The 18940-nt window shown below is 41.9% G+C and overlaps 1 protein-coding gene across 2 annotated transcripts; it reads left to right on the forward strand.

The window, feature by feature from the left end:
* Positions 1-498: 498 nt before the first annotated feature.
* b3gntl1 (UDP-GlcNAc:betaGal beta-1,3-N-acetylglucosaminyltransferase-like 1) lies at positions 499-16190 on the forward strand. Of its 2 annotated transcripts, XM_047579094.1 has the most exons (12): positions 499-936; positions 2197-2313; positions 2402-2501; positions 3875-3939; positions 4608-4673; positions 6412-6507; positions 10682-10777; positions 11453-11577; positions 13728-13863; positions 13977-14045; positions 14219-14293; positions 15130-16190. In XM_047579094.1, the coding sequence occupies exons 1-12, from the start codon at positions 802-804 to the stop codon at positions 15208-15210; spliced, it is 1161 nt and encodes a 386-aa protein (XP_047435050.1). In that variant the 5' UTR covers positions 499-801; the 3' UTR covers positions 15211-16190. The 2 variants fall into 2 exon arrangements, with proteins under 2 accessions (XP_047435050.1, XP_047435051.1); XM_047579095.1 differs by lacking the exon at positions 6412-6507.
* The last annotated feature ends 2750 nt before the right edge of the window (positions 16191-18940 follow it).

Here is an 18940-nt window from a genome sequence, read left to right on the forward strand (position 1 = left end):
AGAAGATGAGATGAGATTGACACTAAAAAAGATTGATACTCCTTCTGAGAGCATTGCAAGGAGGCAAATTCTCAAGTGAATACATCTTATACTGGAATTGGAATGGAATTTAATCAGACTGAACGATTTGAGAATAATTAAAATATTCTGATATTTTTGCATGTAAATGAAAATATCTTCATGCAAGACAAAAATGTTATTCACAGGAGGGTTAATTTCATAATGTTCATTATAAAAACTTCTGGACTTCAAGACTGAACGAGGTGGCCACATTTGCGACATTTGTCTGCTCAGACTGAAAGAGTAAAGAAATAATCCACAGAAATAATGCACTGAATCCCAGATTGAGGAGAGTATAGAGGCGGGACAAAGATGTCTCAATCATAGACGTCACTGTTCCAGATGATTGACAGTAATATTGAGCCAATCAAGTTCCTGTCCGTGTTTTGCCAGAGCCAATGAGCGCTCGGGACTCGTTATTTGCGGAAGTAGTGAAGCTGCAATGCAGTCCGCCCGCTGCGAGTTTGAACTAAATGTTTGGACAGATGCACTGAGCGCCACTGAAATTAACAAAACACATGGGAGGTGACGTTCTTGGTCGGCTTTGGTGCATTTCATATTAAGAACAGTTACAAAATAAGGATTTATACACGTGTTACCCACGTGTTGTTGGCGAAACTCACACCGGCTACCTTTAGAAACATCCGGTTAATGTAGCTTCACCAGTGCAGCCGTTGACTAACATTCATATTTGATATTTAACCAAAAGTCAAACGTCGTAGCGTTTTCATCCGGACACTAATGAGTGCTGAAGAGCCGGAGCAGCGGGACGGAGGGTCGGAGATGGACGCGAACCCACCGAAGCGGCTCCGTACAGAGGAAAACAGCCTGCCTGAAGAAAGAGACCAAGAGGCGGAGAAGAGCTCAGTGGATGTGGTGGGTGGTGACGGGGCTTAGCACAGCACTGACGTACAGGACTGAAAAGGCAGAAGTTCAGTGGCTATTATGTAAAGTGGTTTACACCGCAGAATGAGGGTAAATTATCTTATTAATTTACGTCACAGGTGTCAAACACAAGGCCCTCGGGTCAAAAGCGGCCCGCCGGAGGGTCTAATCTGGCCCATAGCATGAATTTGCGGAATGCGAAAACTGCATAGAAGACGTTAATTGAATAAAAGTAGCTGCTACCTTTCTTGTGTCAGTGCCAATGTTGAAGGGATTCCCTCCTGGTGTTCCTGGTATACCACATCTAATGAATTCCTCCTTTACTAATGTGTTTACACATGTAGTCAGAGAAGTGGACAGAACACAACACTGAGACACAGGACCAAACAGCAGTTTGACCAAATTGCATTTATTTGCCTTAAGAATTTTCACTTTTTTAATGGAAAGTTTATTAAGTGTAAACATTTATGTAATTTACTCGTACTGTTTTGGAAAAATCTGGAGTTGTATTTATCGGTTGTTATGCTGTTGTGTTACTGGTCCAGCCCGCTTGAGATCAAATTGGGCTGTATGTGGCCCCTCAACTAAAATAAGTTTTACAGCCCTGACTAGTGGGCAGCAACATTTAAATCTAATATCACGTCCACCATGCATACACCAATCAGCCATAATATTATGACTACCTGCCTGATGTTGCATTGGCACAAGTCAAGGCATGGACCCCATAGGACCTGTGAAGGTGTGTTGTTGTTAATGGTGCCAAGGTCTTTAGCAGCAGATCATTTCAGTCCTGCGAGCTCCATGATTTGTTCATCCTCCAATCAATTTGATTGGATTGGAATCAGAGGAATTTGGAGGCCAAGTCAAAACCACCGTCCCTGTGCCAAGTCAACAATTGTATGAAAGTCTCTCACACACTAAAAGGCATGAGAGTATTGTAGAACTATCTGATGTAGGTATTCAGATAGTTTAATGAAATCCAGATGTTCTTATCATATTCTGAGAAGAATTGAGTCTGCCTAAAGGGAAATGAAATTGTAGACCAAATGCTCAGTGTGCAAATTGTTGATTTTGACAGCTGTGTGACTTTTTGTGCCCTCTCGGTGCAGCCTGTGCAACTGCCACACGCTCCCAGTTTGACTCATTTTCACTTCCTATCTGAAGATAGAGTTTGTATTTTCTCTTCTGTTTCTGTGTGGTTGTCAAAACAGCAGGTGCCCTCTGTTTAAACTTTCTCTCTCTGGTCTCCAGAGCATTATCATGCCGGTGCACAATGCATCACCTTGGCTGGATGAGTGTCTACGGGGCGTATCACACCAAGACTTCACTGGAGCCGTGGAGCTGTCAGTGTTTGACGACGCAAGCACTGTGCGTTTGTTTGTTTGCTTGTTTGGATATTTACACCTGCCTCAGAATACGAAACCTCAACAGAGTTCTGTGTGTATGTGTCCTTCAGGATGACTCCAGAAAAGTGTTGGAGGGCTGGAGGGACAGGTTGGAGGCAAGAGGAATCTCTGTGGTGATCTCCGGTCACAATTCTGCCCAACCCAGAGGAGGTCAGTTAAACTGTTGATCAGTGATCGATTCCCAGTTCAAATTGGAGTATCATGTGAAACTATGACTTCAATAGTTTGTCACCTGTAAGAAGCCAGAAGCAGGAATAAACAAACAAAAAAATGGATTTCAAGTTCTTTTTTTTAGAGTGTTCAATCTTACGCAATGGTGTCACGAGGCGGCTCATAACTGATTTGGGCATCTACCCAGAAGATTTTACCACCAGCTTTCTTCTGGTCTGATGCTGTGTGTTAGTTTACAGTGTGCTTGATAACTGATATTCAGTTAATAGTAATTTACATATTTAGGTGCATTTTTAAAGTGAAAATCCCCCAAGCATGCTATCATGACAGAATAATTTGATGAAATGTGATTTCCTTGTGACCTTTGATATTTGACCGACAAATTCTAAACATTTCATGTTTGACTAAAAGTTTGTGCCAAATTTGAAGGGGTTCCCTTGAGGTATCTCTGAATTTTTTTTATGGCCAAAAAGACAAAGACCCTGTCATATGAAGGAATTCCATCAAGGCATTCCTGAGATATTACATTCACACCTTGAGGTGTGTCCAGAAACTTACTGTGTGACTTTTTCCATCCTTGTGTGTGCCAGTGTTGAAGGGATTCCCTCCAGGTGTTCCTAATTAATTCATCCTTTACTCCAAGTGAAAGTTTTGTGCCAAATTTGAAGAAATTCCACCAGGGTTTTCCTGAGATATCGCATGCAAGAGTTGAGTTGTGGTCAGTACTTTGTGAAGTCCCAGTGAGTTTTACTTTTGACCTGTAAATTCTAAACAAATCATCCTTGTGTTCAAGTGAACATTTCGACTAAATTTCAGGAGGTTCCTTCAAGTGTACTTGAGATTTTGAGCTATGGCCGAAATTGCACTTTGTCACTGGTGCTTTAACTATTGACCTTTGACCCTGAACTTTAACACATTCATCCATGAGCTGCAATGAAAGTTTTTGCCAGATTTGTTAAGATTCCATCAGATTATGCATTCAGGAGTTGAGCTTGGTCGGAAAATGTTTCACATGAGATCATGGTGAACTTGTCAACCTTGTGTCTAATCGAATGCCAAATACGAAATAAAAAATCCACCCATTAATCAACGCGATCTCAAGTCCGCAAGAGCCAGCAGATAGACACCCGAGAAACACGGTGCCTCGTGTCAGCGCTGTCGCCAGCGCGCAGGCACAAGAAAGTCCCTTTACTCAAATGTTAATGCACTGTTGATATTTTCCATGTTGCCACATTTGATGATTGGATATGATAAATGCTAGCACGCCTACAAATGGAAGCGGTTGGCACACTGAGGCGTACACAAATGTGAGTCATGTAAACAGAAATGCACAATGTTCTTTTGTCTTACAGTGGGCTACGCAAAGAATAAGGCCATATCTCAGAGTCGTGGACAATTCTTGTGCTTTCAGGACGCGGTAAGTGTGTGTGTGTATCAGATACAGCACGTTTCATTTCGCTCTCCAGATGTCTTTTATATGTCATGCACTAGTGAGTCAAAACAAATTCTGTCATATCAGTTTATCCAAATATGCACCCACAATACATACAGGCACATTCACACAGAGACCTCAGCAGCACAGTGACTGTTTGACCAACCTGTCAGAACACAGGACTAATGGTCTGAGAGCAGTGTTATGCAGTAAATTGTACGTGTGTGTTGGTGTAGTTGCCTGTCTGAAGGCATCATTGTCAAAACTGCAATTAAAAGGCCGCAGCATCAGAGTTTCTGACCTCTGATCAGAGCTGTTTACCGTTTAACTCCTTGAGTCATGTCAACAGTTTTCTCTTTTGCATGTTTTTCTGTAAGTGCAACCTTTAAATTTAGCTCTATTTAAATACTGTTTTATTTAACATTCTTCCCTCTAGCTAAATGAGAAGCAATGCCCTCCACAATTCAAACAACATCACACTATTAAATAATTATGATATCACTAAATTATACCAATGTACAATTTGCCTGTTTACTATTGTATAATAGCTAATAAGAAATTTGAAGGGCAAAAAAAAGATGCGTGTAGGTTGTGTCACATGTTGCTGAATGATTAATGTTACCTTTCGATATCATTTTTTTTTTAAACTTCAGGATGACATTATGTTGCCCCAAAGAATTCGCCTGCAGTACGACGCGTGTGTGCTCCACCAGAACTCGGTAGGTTCTTCTTTAATATTTGCTTATTCACTTCCCTCCCTTCTTCTCTCCTCACTTCTCTTCCCTTTCTGTCTGGCACATCTCTCTGAGAATGAGAGGTATTTTTGTTGTTTTTGTGAGTCAGCCGGTGTGTGTGCGTGCTTGCATGCAGTTGGCACGCAGAACAGTGCGAGTATCCGGTGTTGATGCGTTCTGTAGCCTTGCCAGGTCAGAGGTCAAAGGTCGTGTGTGTGAGGGAAGTGAGGGAGGCAGCGTGGAGACAGCAGGCTTGCCGCCCTGCACAAACAACCCGACCCTTTCTGCTATGACCGAATTTTTTATGGTCCTGCATAAAAATAAGTGTTGTTTTGTTGCATTCACATAACCTCACTTTTTGTTTTATAAGAAACGAATTTTGCATTGATTTGAACAACTAGCATTTATTTCAATCATCAGTTATTCTAACAATTATTTTCTTGATAAACTAATTCATTCTTAAACATCAAATGTGAGAAAATATCACAAATGATCAAAGCCCAGGGTTATGTTTTTAAAAATCCCAAATGTGCCTTTAAATATGAATGCTTGCTACCAGGTAAGTGAGATTTATCTGGGCAGTTAAACATTTGTAAAGTTTACATGGACACTAGTATTCAACTAATACTCAGAATAACAGCCCATTCAGAGTAAAAATGCCTAATGTGACCAGGTCGGTCAGAACAGACACTGAGAGCACTGGTGGAAACTTTTCACAATCTGTTCAGTAGGAAAATAAAAGCACCTAATAACATACCACATAAACACTTTGTCTGATCACTTTGCTCTCTGGGTGCAATGAATAAATTTTTCCATGTGGGACAAACATCAGATTACGTGGCAAGTAACCAGGGCAGAAACATAGATGTAGCAAAACAGAACTGGTTTGTGTCTGTGACGATGGATGAAGCAACGAGTTGTTCAAAGATGTTTGAAAAGATAAGCACAGTTGGGACAGATGAGGCCAGTGCATGTGTCTTCTTCTGTTGAATGAATTCAGTGTTCTCAATAACAATTTTATTTCTGGAAGATATGACAGTCCACAGTCTACTTTACCCTGATCAGCCACAACATTAAAACCACTGACAGAATAAGTAAATAACATTGACCATCTTGTGACAATTCAGTGTTCTGCTGGGAAACTTTTGGACCTGGCATTCATGTGGATGTTACTTAGACATGTAGCACCCACCTAGACCAGACCAGACACCACCACCCCATAGCAATGACACTCCTTGATGGCAGCAGACATCCCCAGCAGGATGCAGCCTGACACACACACACAAAAAGTTTAGGAACAACTCATGGAAAACAGCACATGGTGTTGACCTGGTCTCTAAATTCACTAGATCCCAAACTGATCAAGTGTCTGTGGGATGATCCATAGAGGCCCCTCCCCTCAACCCATAGGACCTAAAGTGCCCCCACTTACAACATCCTGTTTCCAGACACCACAGGACACCCTCAGAAGACCCATGTCCATTCTCTGATGAGTCACAAATGTTATGGAGGCACAGGGAGACCTACACAATATTAGGAAGGTGGTCATAATGTTATGCCTGATTGGTGTAGATCTCTCAGTTAAGTAGGAATCTCTAATAAAGATCTCAGATTGAATTTCCATGTCAGTGACCCACTAAAACAGAATGTAGAGAGCTCTAATCCAGAGCCTTTTTCAGTTTCACTTTCAAAGAAAAAAGAAAAATGTTTGTTTTCATGGCAGCTGATTGGCTGCAGAGTCCAGAGGGTGCCAGAGGGGTCTACAGAGCGTTACACTCGCTGGATCAACACACTCACTCAGGAACAGCTCACAACACAGGTAAATACTCACAGCTTGGCACAGTGTGTGTGTTTTGAAGTGGATGAATGCGTGTGTTTGTGTGTATGTGAGAGGTCGCGTGTCAGGCAGCTACAAGGTCAGACAGAAACAGGATACGTACCTGCTGTGCACAGTTTCCACGGAAATGTGGCAGTGGACCGGCGGGAGGACACAGCATCACTCCTGACCTTTCTGTCCATCACAGTCTCAGCAGAGGAAACGGGTCACGCTGCCAGCTGTCTGCTCAGGGTAGTCAATAATACGAAGCTGCGGGCAGTGGAAAAGTTGATTGCAGACAAAAACTGCTGCTTACTGTGGAGCCTGTTTCTCTTCCAACTGGTTTCATGGTGCGTATTGTACTGCACCTGTGTATCAGGGTTGTGATTATTAACATTACTGAAATATATGTAACTGCTGTAAACAGATGAATCCCATTAACGAAATCTAAAAACTTCTACGAGCCACTGCATCACAAATGTCTTTCATTTCATACTAAACTGCTCTATGGCTCTAAACAGAAGCAGATGTTTGTAGAGTTCCTGTGGCAAATGTTGATTTAAATGGAGGCCTGATTGCTGTTATCTAGGGGCTCCTTTTTTTTCTTCTTCAAAGACGCACGCGTTGGAGCAACAGCAAGAAGGGCCAGCAGGAAACAAGTGTGGGTCACCATGACCTAATGTTGCTGAGTCCAACATTCATCAGATATGTAATAGGGAAAAACCTGGTGTTACTAACACATTAAAGAGGAACAATGGATTTACACTTGAAGGATTGCATGTCTCTGGAACTTCATATGTGAAGAAACCATTTTGTTAGATATAAATTAGAAATTAAATAGAGTGAGGTAAGAAAAACTATACTAGGGTAAATATATCAACGATACAAACATTATTTACGGTTGAAAGTCAGAAGTGACTATAAATAATGTAACTAGTTATACTGTGGGAGTAAGGGCAATACGTTGGAACCAGAAGGTTTTGGGTTCTCTTTGTAGTGTGAATATTATTGACCAGTTACCACTGACACTGTGTGTCAAATTAAACGCACCGCAAAGACAACAGGCTACAGACAAGTAGCAGTATGTTCCGTCTGTGTGAGAGGAAATAACTGTGTTTACCAGCAGGTGGCAGCACTCTGTACACTCATTCAGAAAAGGAAGAGGGAGGCTAGGTACAGCTACACAAGGCTGGTACAAATAGTACAGTCAAAACTAGGGACATAAAAATGAACTGTTAAACTGGCCCCAGATCATCCGTCAGTGGTTGATTTACAGGACTGGATTTGTGGGAAATGTAGTTGCCAGGATTTGACAAGAAGAATGTGTCAAGTAAAAAAGTCAATATCTCTGGTTCATAGCATCTGTACTGTATAGTACACAGCACCAGGAACCAAACACCACACAGCTAGATGGCAGTCAGTCATAAATGGTTTTTAAAATAGAGGTGGTTTAAGATAGAGTTCTCCTTCTGCAGACTGACTACTACTACTGGAATATGATTTAAATTAAAAGATATTTTCTTCTACTTTACTACTATTTCCACTGCAGGTGTGTTATCAGTACCAGCATAACTTCTGAGAAGAAAACTCATTTTTAAAGTCATTGTCAAGAACTCTGTAAGTGCATGAACTCATTCTAAAAAAAGTGGCATTGGAGCATCTCTACTTCTATATTTTAAATGTATCCGTGTGAAAACTAAACTAAAGTTGCAGCTTAGTGCTCACTTCTGTTTATCAGTCAAGTTTTAAAAGAGGTCAAGACACGAGAGGTTATGATGCAGCATGTCATCGACGTCTCTAGGCAAGAATTAATGATTGTGATCTAGCATAAGTCAATCAATTTGATAAGATTTAGACGAGTATTTGTTTGAAATGTTTCATCAACAGTTAAGGGCCTGCTTAAAGGAATGAAAATCTTTACACGTTGCTTAGATTATCTTCATCACCTCAAAAAGTCATGAAATGATAAGAGTGACATCAGTATAATGTCATAGGAAGCATTTCTGTTTACATAGAGATGGAAATCTTAATTCTGGCTTAACAAAACACACCATCACCAAGGAGACTAGACAACCTGCCCTCACGCTCTCCCAAACGCACGCACACACAAACACACACACACACACACACACACACACACACACACACACTCACTCATAGAGTCTGCATAACTCCTTAGCAGACATTCCGGGACATTTATATGATATTAAGTTTCCTGAAGCATGAGCATGAGATCATGCATTGATTCTGCAGGCTTGAAAGCCACTCCTTTTTCCTTCCCCTTCTCTTTCTTCTCTTTATCTGCCCTTACTACTAATTTCTAGACGAAAGAACAGAACCTAACTAAGTTAAGGCAGAGATCTACGCAGTGTGCTGCATGTTTCAGTTGATTGTTCATCTGCAGAACATTAGACATGGTTATCCAAAACCTTCCCTACCCCGCTGACTACACACATCCACCCTGACTCTCTCCTTCTACCCCCTGTTTTCCCAGAACTCGCTCATATTCCTCTTATTCATGCTTTTGGCCACAGATTACATCTGCAGAATGTTGCAACACTTAAACAGAAGGGTGAAGAGATGTACGTAGGTGGACACACACACCCACACACCCACACACACACACACACACACACACACACACACACACACACACACACACACACACACACACACTGACTCACTAGATTCTGTCCAGCTGTTCGATTGGCTGCGTTCATATGTTTTGCACAATTTTCTTCTTTTTCATCTGTGATACATTTCTCTGGTCCAGTAGTTTTCGCATGCGTACACACAGTAAGCAGAAATACAGGGATGTTGTTGGAGGAAGGAGCAGGTCAGCCTGGAATGACCCTCAGATTCAAAACGCCAAAACAGTACTTACGAAACACACACGCACACACACACATGCATAGTGGCATACATAGAGGAAGGGAGGAACCGGGGCAACAAATGGATCAACTTATAAAAAATAAAGAGGCCATAATGTGTTCCTTAAAGCATTAGCAGTCAGAAAGAGGAGGAAACGCCAAACTAAACTCATTAGTCAAAGATGGTGTGGAAGTGTGTATCCTTCCCCCGCACACTTCAGGAAGCACACACTTCTGAAAGGGAGCACTGGGTGTCTGCACAGGCCCTCTTCATTTGAAGCCACATTTGTTCTCCAGACCCACCAGCTAAATGCTAACCTGTTTAGCCTGATCTTGATTGTATGTTCTGTAGCCATGACAACAAGTTCCTTCTTCTAAAATAATGCTGACAGAAAAAGCTGTTTCCTGCACTGTGTGTCTGTGTAAAGGGCAGACTTGTGAACTGTCCTTTCATGCATATCTATTTCTTTGTGATGATGCTCTGTAATGACTGTACTAGTTATTACTCCAGAGAAAGAATTAGTGATAATACTCTTTTCCTACTCTTGACTGACCTGCAGAAAGAACACAGGTATGTAGTTATAGAGGCAATAATTTGGTGCCAGGTACTAGGACAAATGTGAGGAGGACCCAAGTTCTGTAAAAAGTAGAAGTGTGCATTTCTGAATACAGACAGACTGGTCCTGCTGTACATTCCCTTGATTTCTCACTTGCTCTAGAATTACAAATGACTATTACCTCATATTAATTATAGGACTGTATACTTGTCAAGTCAGAATATGTTTTTTTTGTAACTGCCATTTTGAGATGAAATATTAGGTAATTACAGGTGTTACCAGTCTTTGGTGGATGAACCTTAATGCAATAAGAAACACCTGTGTTTAACTATTACTTAATGGCAAAATAATGTCTGTGAAAACTGTTCTTTATTTATATGCTTCCACCAAGTGTAACTCTTGGGTTTTGGGTAAACATCTTGTTCCTCTCCCTCCTGACTTCCAAAATGAAATTGTGGCTACAAGTAGAAATCGTGATTAAAATAGCCTGAGACATGAACAAACAGAATTCATGCAGACTAAAGAACAGTGTGTCTGAGTTTAAATTGCAGAATGTCTACACTCAGGGTTATGGTAGTATGGCTTATATAACACTATATGTAAACATTTTATTTGATTCTCTTATAGGATTTATCGCAACATATAACACGACATTTGCCATAAATTCATAAATTGCAATGTTTGTTGTTGTTGATCTCCACTAAATGTTATTGTGGTCTGTGACATAATCTGAACTCTCTTTGGTTTTAGGCGTACACATCCCACGGGCCCACAGTCGTCATGCCAACATGGTTCTGCTCAAGAAGATGGTACCTGGAGGTTGGACCATTTGACGAAGGAGGCAAGGTGGATGTTGACACACAGGCATTTCCTTAACATTCCCTACATGAACATGTGCGACAACATCTAAACACATCCAGTGGGAAAAGAGCTTCTGTTTGGTCCAAACGTTCTTAAAACAGTGGCTTCTTCTACGTGGACAATATTTTGTGATTAGAGATTCCATTTTCTCTTTCATGGCCTGTCAACAAAATGATTCATGTGGACATTCCCCAGACTACTCAGAATTCAGTTCTTTTGTTATGCACCAAGCGGTTCTGACACATCTGTGGAAAAATACATTTTCCCACCTTTGAAAACACTGAATTCCTTCGATGGAATAAAAACAACTTTAAGGGACAGAGAGGAATCGCAGTGATTCAGTAACACAATGTGTTTTTTTCCGCCCAGAGAGAAACTATTGAATCAAGAGTTTACACAGTTATTAGGCACTAATATTTTCCTATTCAACAGATTATCGACAGTTTACACTATTCCTCTCAGTGCCTGTTCTGATTGAGGTGAATTACGTTGTTTATTACCCAGATGTCAGTTATCTGACAGAACAGTGTGAGAGTAGGGATTCTGATTGGAGATGACTGACGACCAGGAATCTCTTCCTACTTCCCCTTCTGTCTCCACTGACTGCAGCCAGTTTTGCAACAGTCATATCTTGCTCAACATCTACTTCTTTGTGCCCAGGGAGTGCCAGAGGATCTGCTCTTCTTCTACCAGAGTCTTCGTCTGGGCGGGGGTTTGTCCAGGGTCGACCAGTGCCTGCTGGTTTATCGTTACCACGAGAAGGCCGCCACTCACTCTGTAACAGAGTCAGTCTCACCGTCCACTCTGGTTCCCACTGAGCTGGACTCACACACACACACACACACACACACACACATACTTGGACGCAGTGTTGATCCTCCACCTACTCACAGCTGCCCACTGGCATCCCGCAGTTTCTCAGGGCTCGCCACTCACACACACAAGTATGCACACACACACACACACACACACACACACACACACGCATGTTATCATAATCTTGAGATTTTCCGACTATGTTTTTGGAATTCCAGCCCGTTTTCCCAGCATGTGAACCAGGAATCTGAACCTGTTCTCTTCTCTCTGTGGAATGTTCAGTATCTGTCCGATGCTGTTGGGAGCGAATCGGATCGTGTTGTGAACAGAAGTGTTTGACTTGTTGTGTGTGTGTGTGAAGCTGACATCCCTGCTGTTACACGGAGGTGTGTGCGTGTGTGTGTGTGTCTGCTTCTAAATATGAAACACTCCAAAGGAGAAGGTCTTTCCTGCCCACCTCCCTACCTACCTTTCATCTGTTTCACATCTTTCCTGTTATCCTTCCTTCCTTCCTCCCGCCCTCCCTCCCTCCACTTGCTCCTCTCCACTGCTCGTGTGTTTTCCCGGTGTTGACGCACTTCTTCACCCCTTCATCCTCCTCTCAGTCTTCATCTATCATCTGTCTATTTTTGAAGGTGTATTTCGAGCTTGTCATCTTTTCACTTTACCCCCCACTCCGTGTCACTCCTTCCCGTCCACTGCCTACTTACTTCCTCTCTCTAGTCAGATGAAACCATCGTCTTATTTCCGTCTCTCTGTCTCACACTCTTACCAATATAACTCTGCAGTTCTACACGTGAAGTGAGAAGTTTTGAAAAGGAGAGCAACTGTTCTTAGAGGCTTTCTGACACGAAAAGGCTGTGTTTATAAATGTGAGTGAAGGCTTTAGTGTGTGTATAGTAAATCTCTACCGTGTTGCTGCCATGTCTTGGAATCAAAGCCTGCATAGAGAATGGAAAGGAATCTGGAGACCACCCGGCTCCTCGATGATGGTGGATTTGGGTTTGTTTGCCATATGAGGCCCATTGCTAGACGCAGTAAGAAGCTCACATTAAGAGAAGAGACTGGAGTACTTCCTGTGAATGTGTCCGTGTAATTACTCAACATCAGTGCCTCTTTGTGTTTAAGAATGTGAGGAGGAGGTGTTAAGAGCACGATGAGAGCATGGAAGATATATGTACGTGCAAAGGTGGTTCTGTGTGTGCTGTAAAAAGCTGATCACATAAAGATCAAATAATCAAGCAAGCAACAGGAAGCAAGTTTATTTCAGTATGCACAACAATAAGTCTGTGCTTTAACTTTTATATTTATCTTTATGCCCTGTTAAAGTTGCTGCATCACTGTGTTCATACAAACTCAAAACCGCCCTGTAGCTGTTCCACATAAAAAAAACAAGAAGTGTTTCAGTGGACATAAACGTTTCATTTGTTAATGGAGCTTTTATTGTGGGACTTACGCAGATGTATCATGTTCAACAACAGCCACAATGACTCAAATACCAGTGAACAATAATATTTAACTATGGAAGGTTTGTAACTACTGATGATTATATAGCTGACCTAAAGCAGTGGAAACATATAATCTTCTAGCAAGCACATTATTTGACAGGACCCAGGAGTTTGTCTGCCTTTGTTTTTTCCTTTGTTTGTGTCAGTGAGTCCTGAAGTTTGCGTAATAATCTCTGTACTTGTTATTCTCTCCTTTATAAAAAAGAAAAAAATCACAATTTAGTTGTTAACTGTTAAGTCACCATTGTTATGTCAGACTCCAGGGAGTCACCACTCCCAGCCAAGAAACTATCCTGCACATAACGCCCTGCAAAACAGAAAGTTAACAAGATGTACAGTAGCATTTTGATTTGTGAATTTAGAGGTGATTGCAGTCGTATTTTGTTACCTTCCAACAAAGCCTCGCTCTTTCCCTTATTTCCCCGTCTTAAGCTAATCTGTCAGACATTGATCATTTTCATCTTACCTTTGGCAAAAAAAAGCTGATTACCTGTATGAGTATAATAAATTATAAACTTTTAAACATGCAGCCCTTTTTTCCCATCCTCCACTAGATTCATTCAAGTTTTGCACCATTTCTCTCGTCTTCTCTGCGTCCCCTTTGTTTCCAGGGAGACTATTTGGAAGCTGCGAGTGGAATTCCTACAGGAGAAGGTTCTCAGCCAATGGGAGAACTTCACCATATGGAACGCTGGGAAACAGGGCCGCAAGCTGTACCGATGCCTGAGCCCGACCAGTCAGAAGAAAGTATGTTACCAAATCACACGTGTGTCCGTTTTCTGTCCATGAGGCAGATAGAACTGGTGGAGGAAGTAGTGAAAAGTGTCAGAGTTTAATGCATTTAATGTTGTGTTTATCAGGTCAAAGCTTTTTGTGACGTGGATGAGAATAAGATCCAGAAAGGCTTCTACACATACGAGGAATCCAAGGTGAGATCACTGTGGGTAGCCAGTACAGCTGGTTTTGTTGTGATTAACTCACAGTAAGAAGGAATTTAGCTTTTGACAGTCATCCAACAGCTTTATTCCAGTGAATTAAATTTCTGTATAAATCTGTTATTAATGGTTTGAGTCTCTCTATCTTTTTGTTGAAATTCTTCCAGGAACGACCAAAGCCAAAAATCCCAGTGGTGCACTACAAGGACGCCTCCGCCCCCTTCATCATCTGCGTTAAACTGGTGAGCAGAAAGCGTGTCTGCGTGTTGTATGTTTGCTGTTTCTGACCGTGTGTCCCTCAGGTCTGTAATCTAGGCTAACAACATAATGATAGAGGGCGTGTGCCCTGTACAGCACATAGTGCACACAAATACACAGGAGGCTGTCAGGAAACAGGCAGAGACTGCAGCCTGATCTTTGATCACATGATGCTTGAGCAAACATCTCATATTTTGCCACTGTTCATTCTAAATCTGTGAGTTTCATTTGGTGGTCCACAGTCCTGCCAGTACTCATGGTCATGTCATAGCCCTTTACTCTGGCAATCATTTTATTCATTTATTGAAATATAACACACACACACACACACAGCTGCTCTGGCAGTTGAATCGCTCATTACCTATTTATCACCCAGCCAGATTCAGATTTAAATCTGGAGTGACCCTAGGGCTGGGCGCCTAAGGGCTTGGCTAATTGCTCAATTATGGGAATTCAGAGGAGTAATCAGAGTCGGTGGACAAAGAGATCTGGACTCAATCACACTCTTTCTAGTTTTCTACAACATACACACACACACACACACACACACACACACACACACACATACAAACAGCCGGGCTCAATCACACAGGTCTTTCAGCAAGATGTCCAATAATCTAAACCTACAAATATATCCGTTTGAACTCTTCTCATAAACTTTGCTTTAACCCAATCTGTTGTAGGTGACTGAATATCTTTTATCTTGAGCACACAGCTGAGAGACATTTAGCCCCTACTGCAAGTAACAATGTTTCTTATATAATATGTTCAAGTGATTTATTTGTTTTCTGTTCCTCTCATGCCGCCGTCCCATTGGTAGGACATGACAGGAGGAGTTCTGGAGGAAAACCTCAAGTCTTTGCAGCTGAAGGAAGGAACAGATTACTACCACTTCAACTGACTGCTCAGACTGATGGAGACAGGAGGAGCCCTGTGGGTTTAACAGCCCGGGGAATGCAGAGGAGAGGATTACCTACACACATACACAACCCCAGAGATACTGTAGGCAGGTAATGACAGGAAAGTAGAGGGCTCTTACAGTGAGTGAAGGACCAAAGGATTATAACGCATCTAGGTGGTTTTAAGAAGGTGCTTTTTGTGTGTCTGAAGAGAGTGAAGAATTTCCAGCCCTCATAGTTTTACTTGGCAAATATGACGGAACATCTCAGCTCTGATTTTTGTGCCTTGCTCCTTAACCACAGTACTGGAGCTGTTACGGTTGTTTGTTTTCAGAGACGGGTGTAAGAATAATTCCACATTTTGAGGGAATGTGCTTATTTGCTTGGTAAAAGTTACCAGTCACTTGTTGAAGGTCAAGCTACACCAGGGAGATGATTAGCATCGCTTAGCAAGACGAATGGCAACAACAGAAACCTACGGGCACCTTTAAGTCATTCAGCGTGCTACACCTTGTTTGTTTAATATATTCAAAATCCAGAATGGCAAACATAAGTTATTTACTGGTCAGGAGCAGTAACTCCAGACTTTTGTTCGTTTTTACTCTTGGTTTAACAGAGGCAAGGCTCTTTATTCCACGATAATCCAACGGGGTACTTACCTGTACCTGTATATTAAGTCCAGAGAGTTGTATTCATTTCCATGTCATTATTGTCAAACAAAAAAGAAAACACTGTATTTCTAAAAGCATATTTTCCCAAATGTCTGCACTATTCCTTGAACACAGACAATAGGAGTAACCACAGGCTGATCCAGGGGGGAGTTAAGGCCGTGATTGATGATTTAATAATTGAGTTAGAAAGGAAAGTGTCCTGGGCCCTTATGTTTTACAAAAATGACAGCTATTTATTCTTGCCTAATAAATAGCTGTCATGGCAATTCCCAGTGTTGACCACTGGAGGAATAAAATGTTAAGTTTTCTAATTCTGTGTGGACTGACGTATTTGCCAACGTGTATGTCTGAGCATGCACTGTAAAGACGGTTCAACTTATAAAACATTGGATGTTTTATGATCAGATTTCTTAACAATCCTTCTCTGATGCAACCGTGTCAAATCAGACACACACACACACATCTGCTGCAAGTATACAAACATGGATTCTGCTCATGCTTGCTTTTCTCTCCGTGGGTCTCTTATGAAAGCTAAAGAACAATAACTCCTTTTAGAGGCTGCAGTTCTGTCACATAAACACGTAAGAGAAAGTTTATTTTACCTCACAGAGTGTGGAGTTTTTCTGCCCAGAGGTAAACAGACCTTTCCCCACAATATCCCCCCACCCCCACCCCCCCTTTGTCCGGGTCTGCCTTACTGTAAATGTGGCCACGGCAGCTAGAGAAGAGCAATAGGGTGGGCTTTCACTGCTGCCAGCGTTTTATCTTCACGACCATTGTTTGTTATCATAATCTGAATGCACAGGATCATTCCACCACGTTAGTAGTCAAGACAGGATTCAGAAGACTGATTCAGGTTTGAGGTGACGGCCCCATTCCTCTGCTTCCCACAGTATAGTGCTGTGTAGGGGCTGAGAAAAATATCACATCCACTTAACACATAGCCTCCATCTACTCCTCTCTTGCCTCTCTGTCTGCAAGCAAACACTACAAAATAAGATGTTTTCCTCGGGTGTCTTAGCAGAGGTGCTGATACTAACCAATATTGTGGTTTCATTTTATTTATTTATATATTTTATTATTTTTTTCATGATTGATTCAGTGTTTTGTCTACAGATATGCATAATTGAAGCTCAGCATTTCTCTGCTTCCTAATGCAACCACTTACTTAGAGTGTGCGCCATCTTAAGGTGTTTTGGATGAATGGACACCATATATTTCAGAACGCAACAAACCGAAGCGGCTTGTTTAAGTAAAACCACGTTTTGTCTAAATACATCCCGTCTCCTTTACCCGCTCTGCCCACATGATGAAGCACTTGGTAGATGATCAGAGTGAGCTCTAATGGAGAATATATGAAAGAGACTCAGAAGGAGAGTAAACAGAGCTTTACTCTGTGTTTACACTCTGTCTCTGCGCAGACATCAGACCTGATAATGCACACACGCACACAATGAATGGCCGTGACCCTGGAGCCTGCCTGCCCTCGCTGGTCAAATAAACCTGCGCGTGTTGGAAAAAAAAACACACAAAAAAAAAACCACACACATTCTTATACAGCTGCGTGATCTCTGCCAGCCGATAAGAGAAAGAGATAAGAGTCGGGTGTGTTTGAGTGAGGAGGAGAGGTCGCAGAGGTCAGACACTGAAGGCCTTTTTCATTCACCTGGAAAGTTGCCACATTCCCGTGTTTCGACGGCTAGAATCCACAAACGTGTGTTTGTGTTTGTGTGTGTCGCTGAAAATGAGACTTGTAACCAGTTAACCAGTGTGGTTAACGTGCCTGGACTAGCTGCATCAAAAAAGCCAAAGCGCACAGAGTCTTTGTAAATAGAAGCTAGCTGGTTAACCACTGGACTAAAGGCTAAAACCAAATTATTATTTTAAATTTATGCTCTCTATGTTAACATTTTCATTCATCAACATTTGAACATTTAAACTGTTTTGACTGAAGTTTGTTCTTGATCTCAGTGAACTTAAAAGTATATAAATGCTATACAGAGCAGCTGAGACACTAATGGAGTAAGCTAATGGTGTGTTTTAGCGTCTGGATTTCTAGATCTGAATGATTATAGGTGCAAAAGCTCTTGACCAACCCGACAAAAAGGAGGAATTACAGTCTATCCTCTACGTACAGTCATCTGAAAACCGTTTCTCGTATAGGGAAGTATGAAGTGACATTTCAGTGTTACCAGCCGAATGTTCTCCCCTCTCCTTCAACAACTGCGGTCAAGTTGCCCTTCAGCAAGGCACTCGGCCTCACCTCAGGTCCAGTGCAGTTGCTCTGCGGGCCCCCGAAGGTAAATTAAGATTTCTTAAGAAGAGAGAGGAAATAAAGGTCACGGAGGCTGAAATGAGAGATAGAGGAATGTGTGTGTGTGTGTGTGTGTGTGTGTGTGTGTGTGTGTAGTGGCTCAGCGAGGAGGAGGCAGTGTGTGGACAGACAAAGCGTTCCTCCTGTCAAACCGCTTGAGAAGACCCAGGTGACCGCAGGGGGGTGGGGGGTGGTGAGGGGAGAAGGTCAGAGGCTCTCCTGCTCTGTAAATACTCCACATGGTGAAGGAGCATCTGAGGTCAAACAGCACATCAGCAGCAGCAGTCCTCTGCTCTGGTGACAGGATTAGACTCGGGCTCCTTCTGTAGCTGGAGTCTGTTCGGTTTATGGTAAAACTGCCTCTATTAAGGACCCAAGATGAGTTTTACAGATGTGTTGGGCTTTTTTTCTTTCTTTTTCGTAGAACTGACGTAAAGGCTTTTTTTTTTTCTGAAGAGGGCTTAATAAAAAAACAGTTTCTCTGTAGTAATAATAATAACTTGTTTGCCCATTTACAGAATGTAAGTTTGTCGAGTATGTTAAATAATAAAGTAATGTTTTCACAAGCTGGGTAAAACAAAAGTAGCTTAATAACGTTTTGGGGACTGTGACGTTCAGCAGCTTTGGGAGTTCACTGGCTGATCCCTTCTGTGTCTATGGCTGGAGGTGCCTCCAGAAAGGATCATTTAAAAAATCCTTGCATGTCAGATAAATCTGATCTGATATTGATTTAAAGCATTTAATTCA

This window comes from Mugil cephalus, chromosome 2 (genome assembly GCF_022458985.1).
Source record: "Mugil cephalus isolate CIBA_MC_2020 chromosome 2, CIBA_Mcephalus_1.1, whole genome shotgun sequence".
NCBI lineage: Eukaryota > Metazoa > Chordata > Actinopteri > Mugiliformes > Mugilidae > Mugil > Mugil cephalus.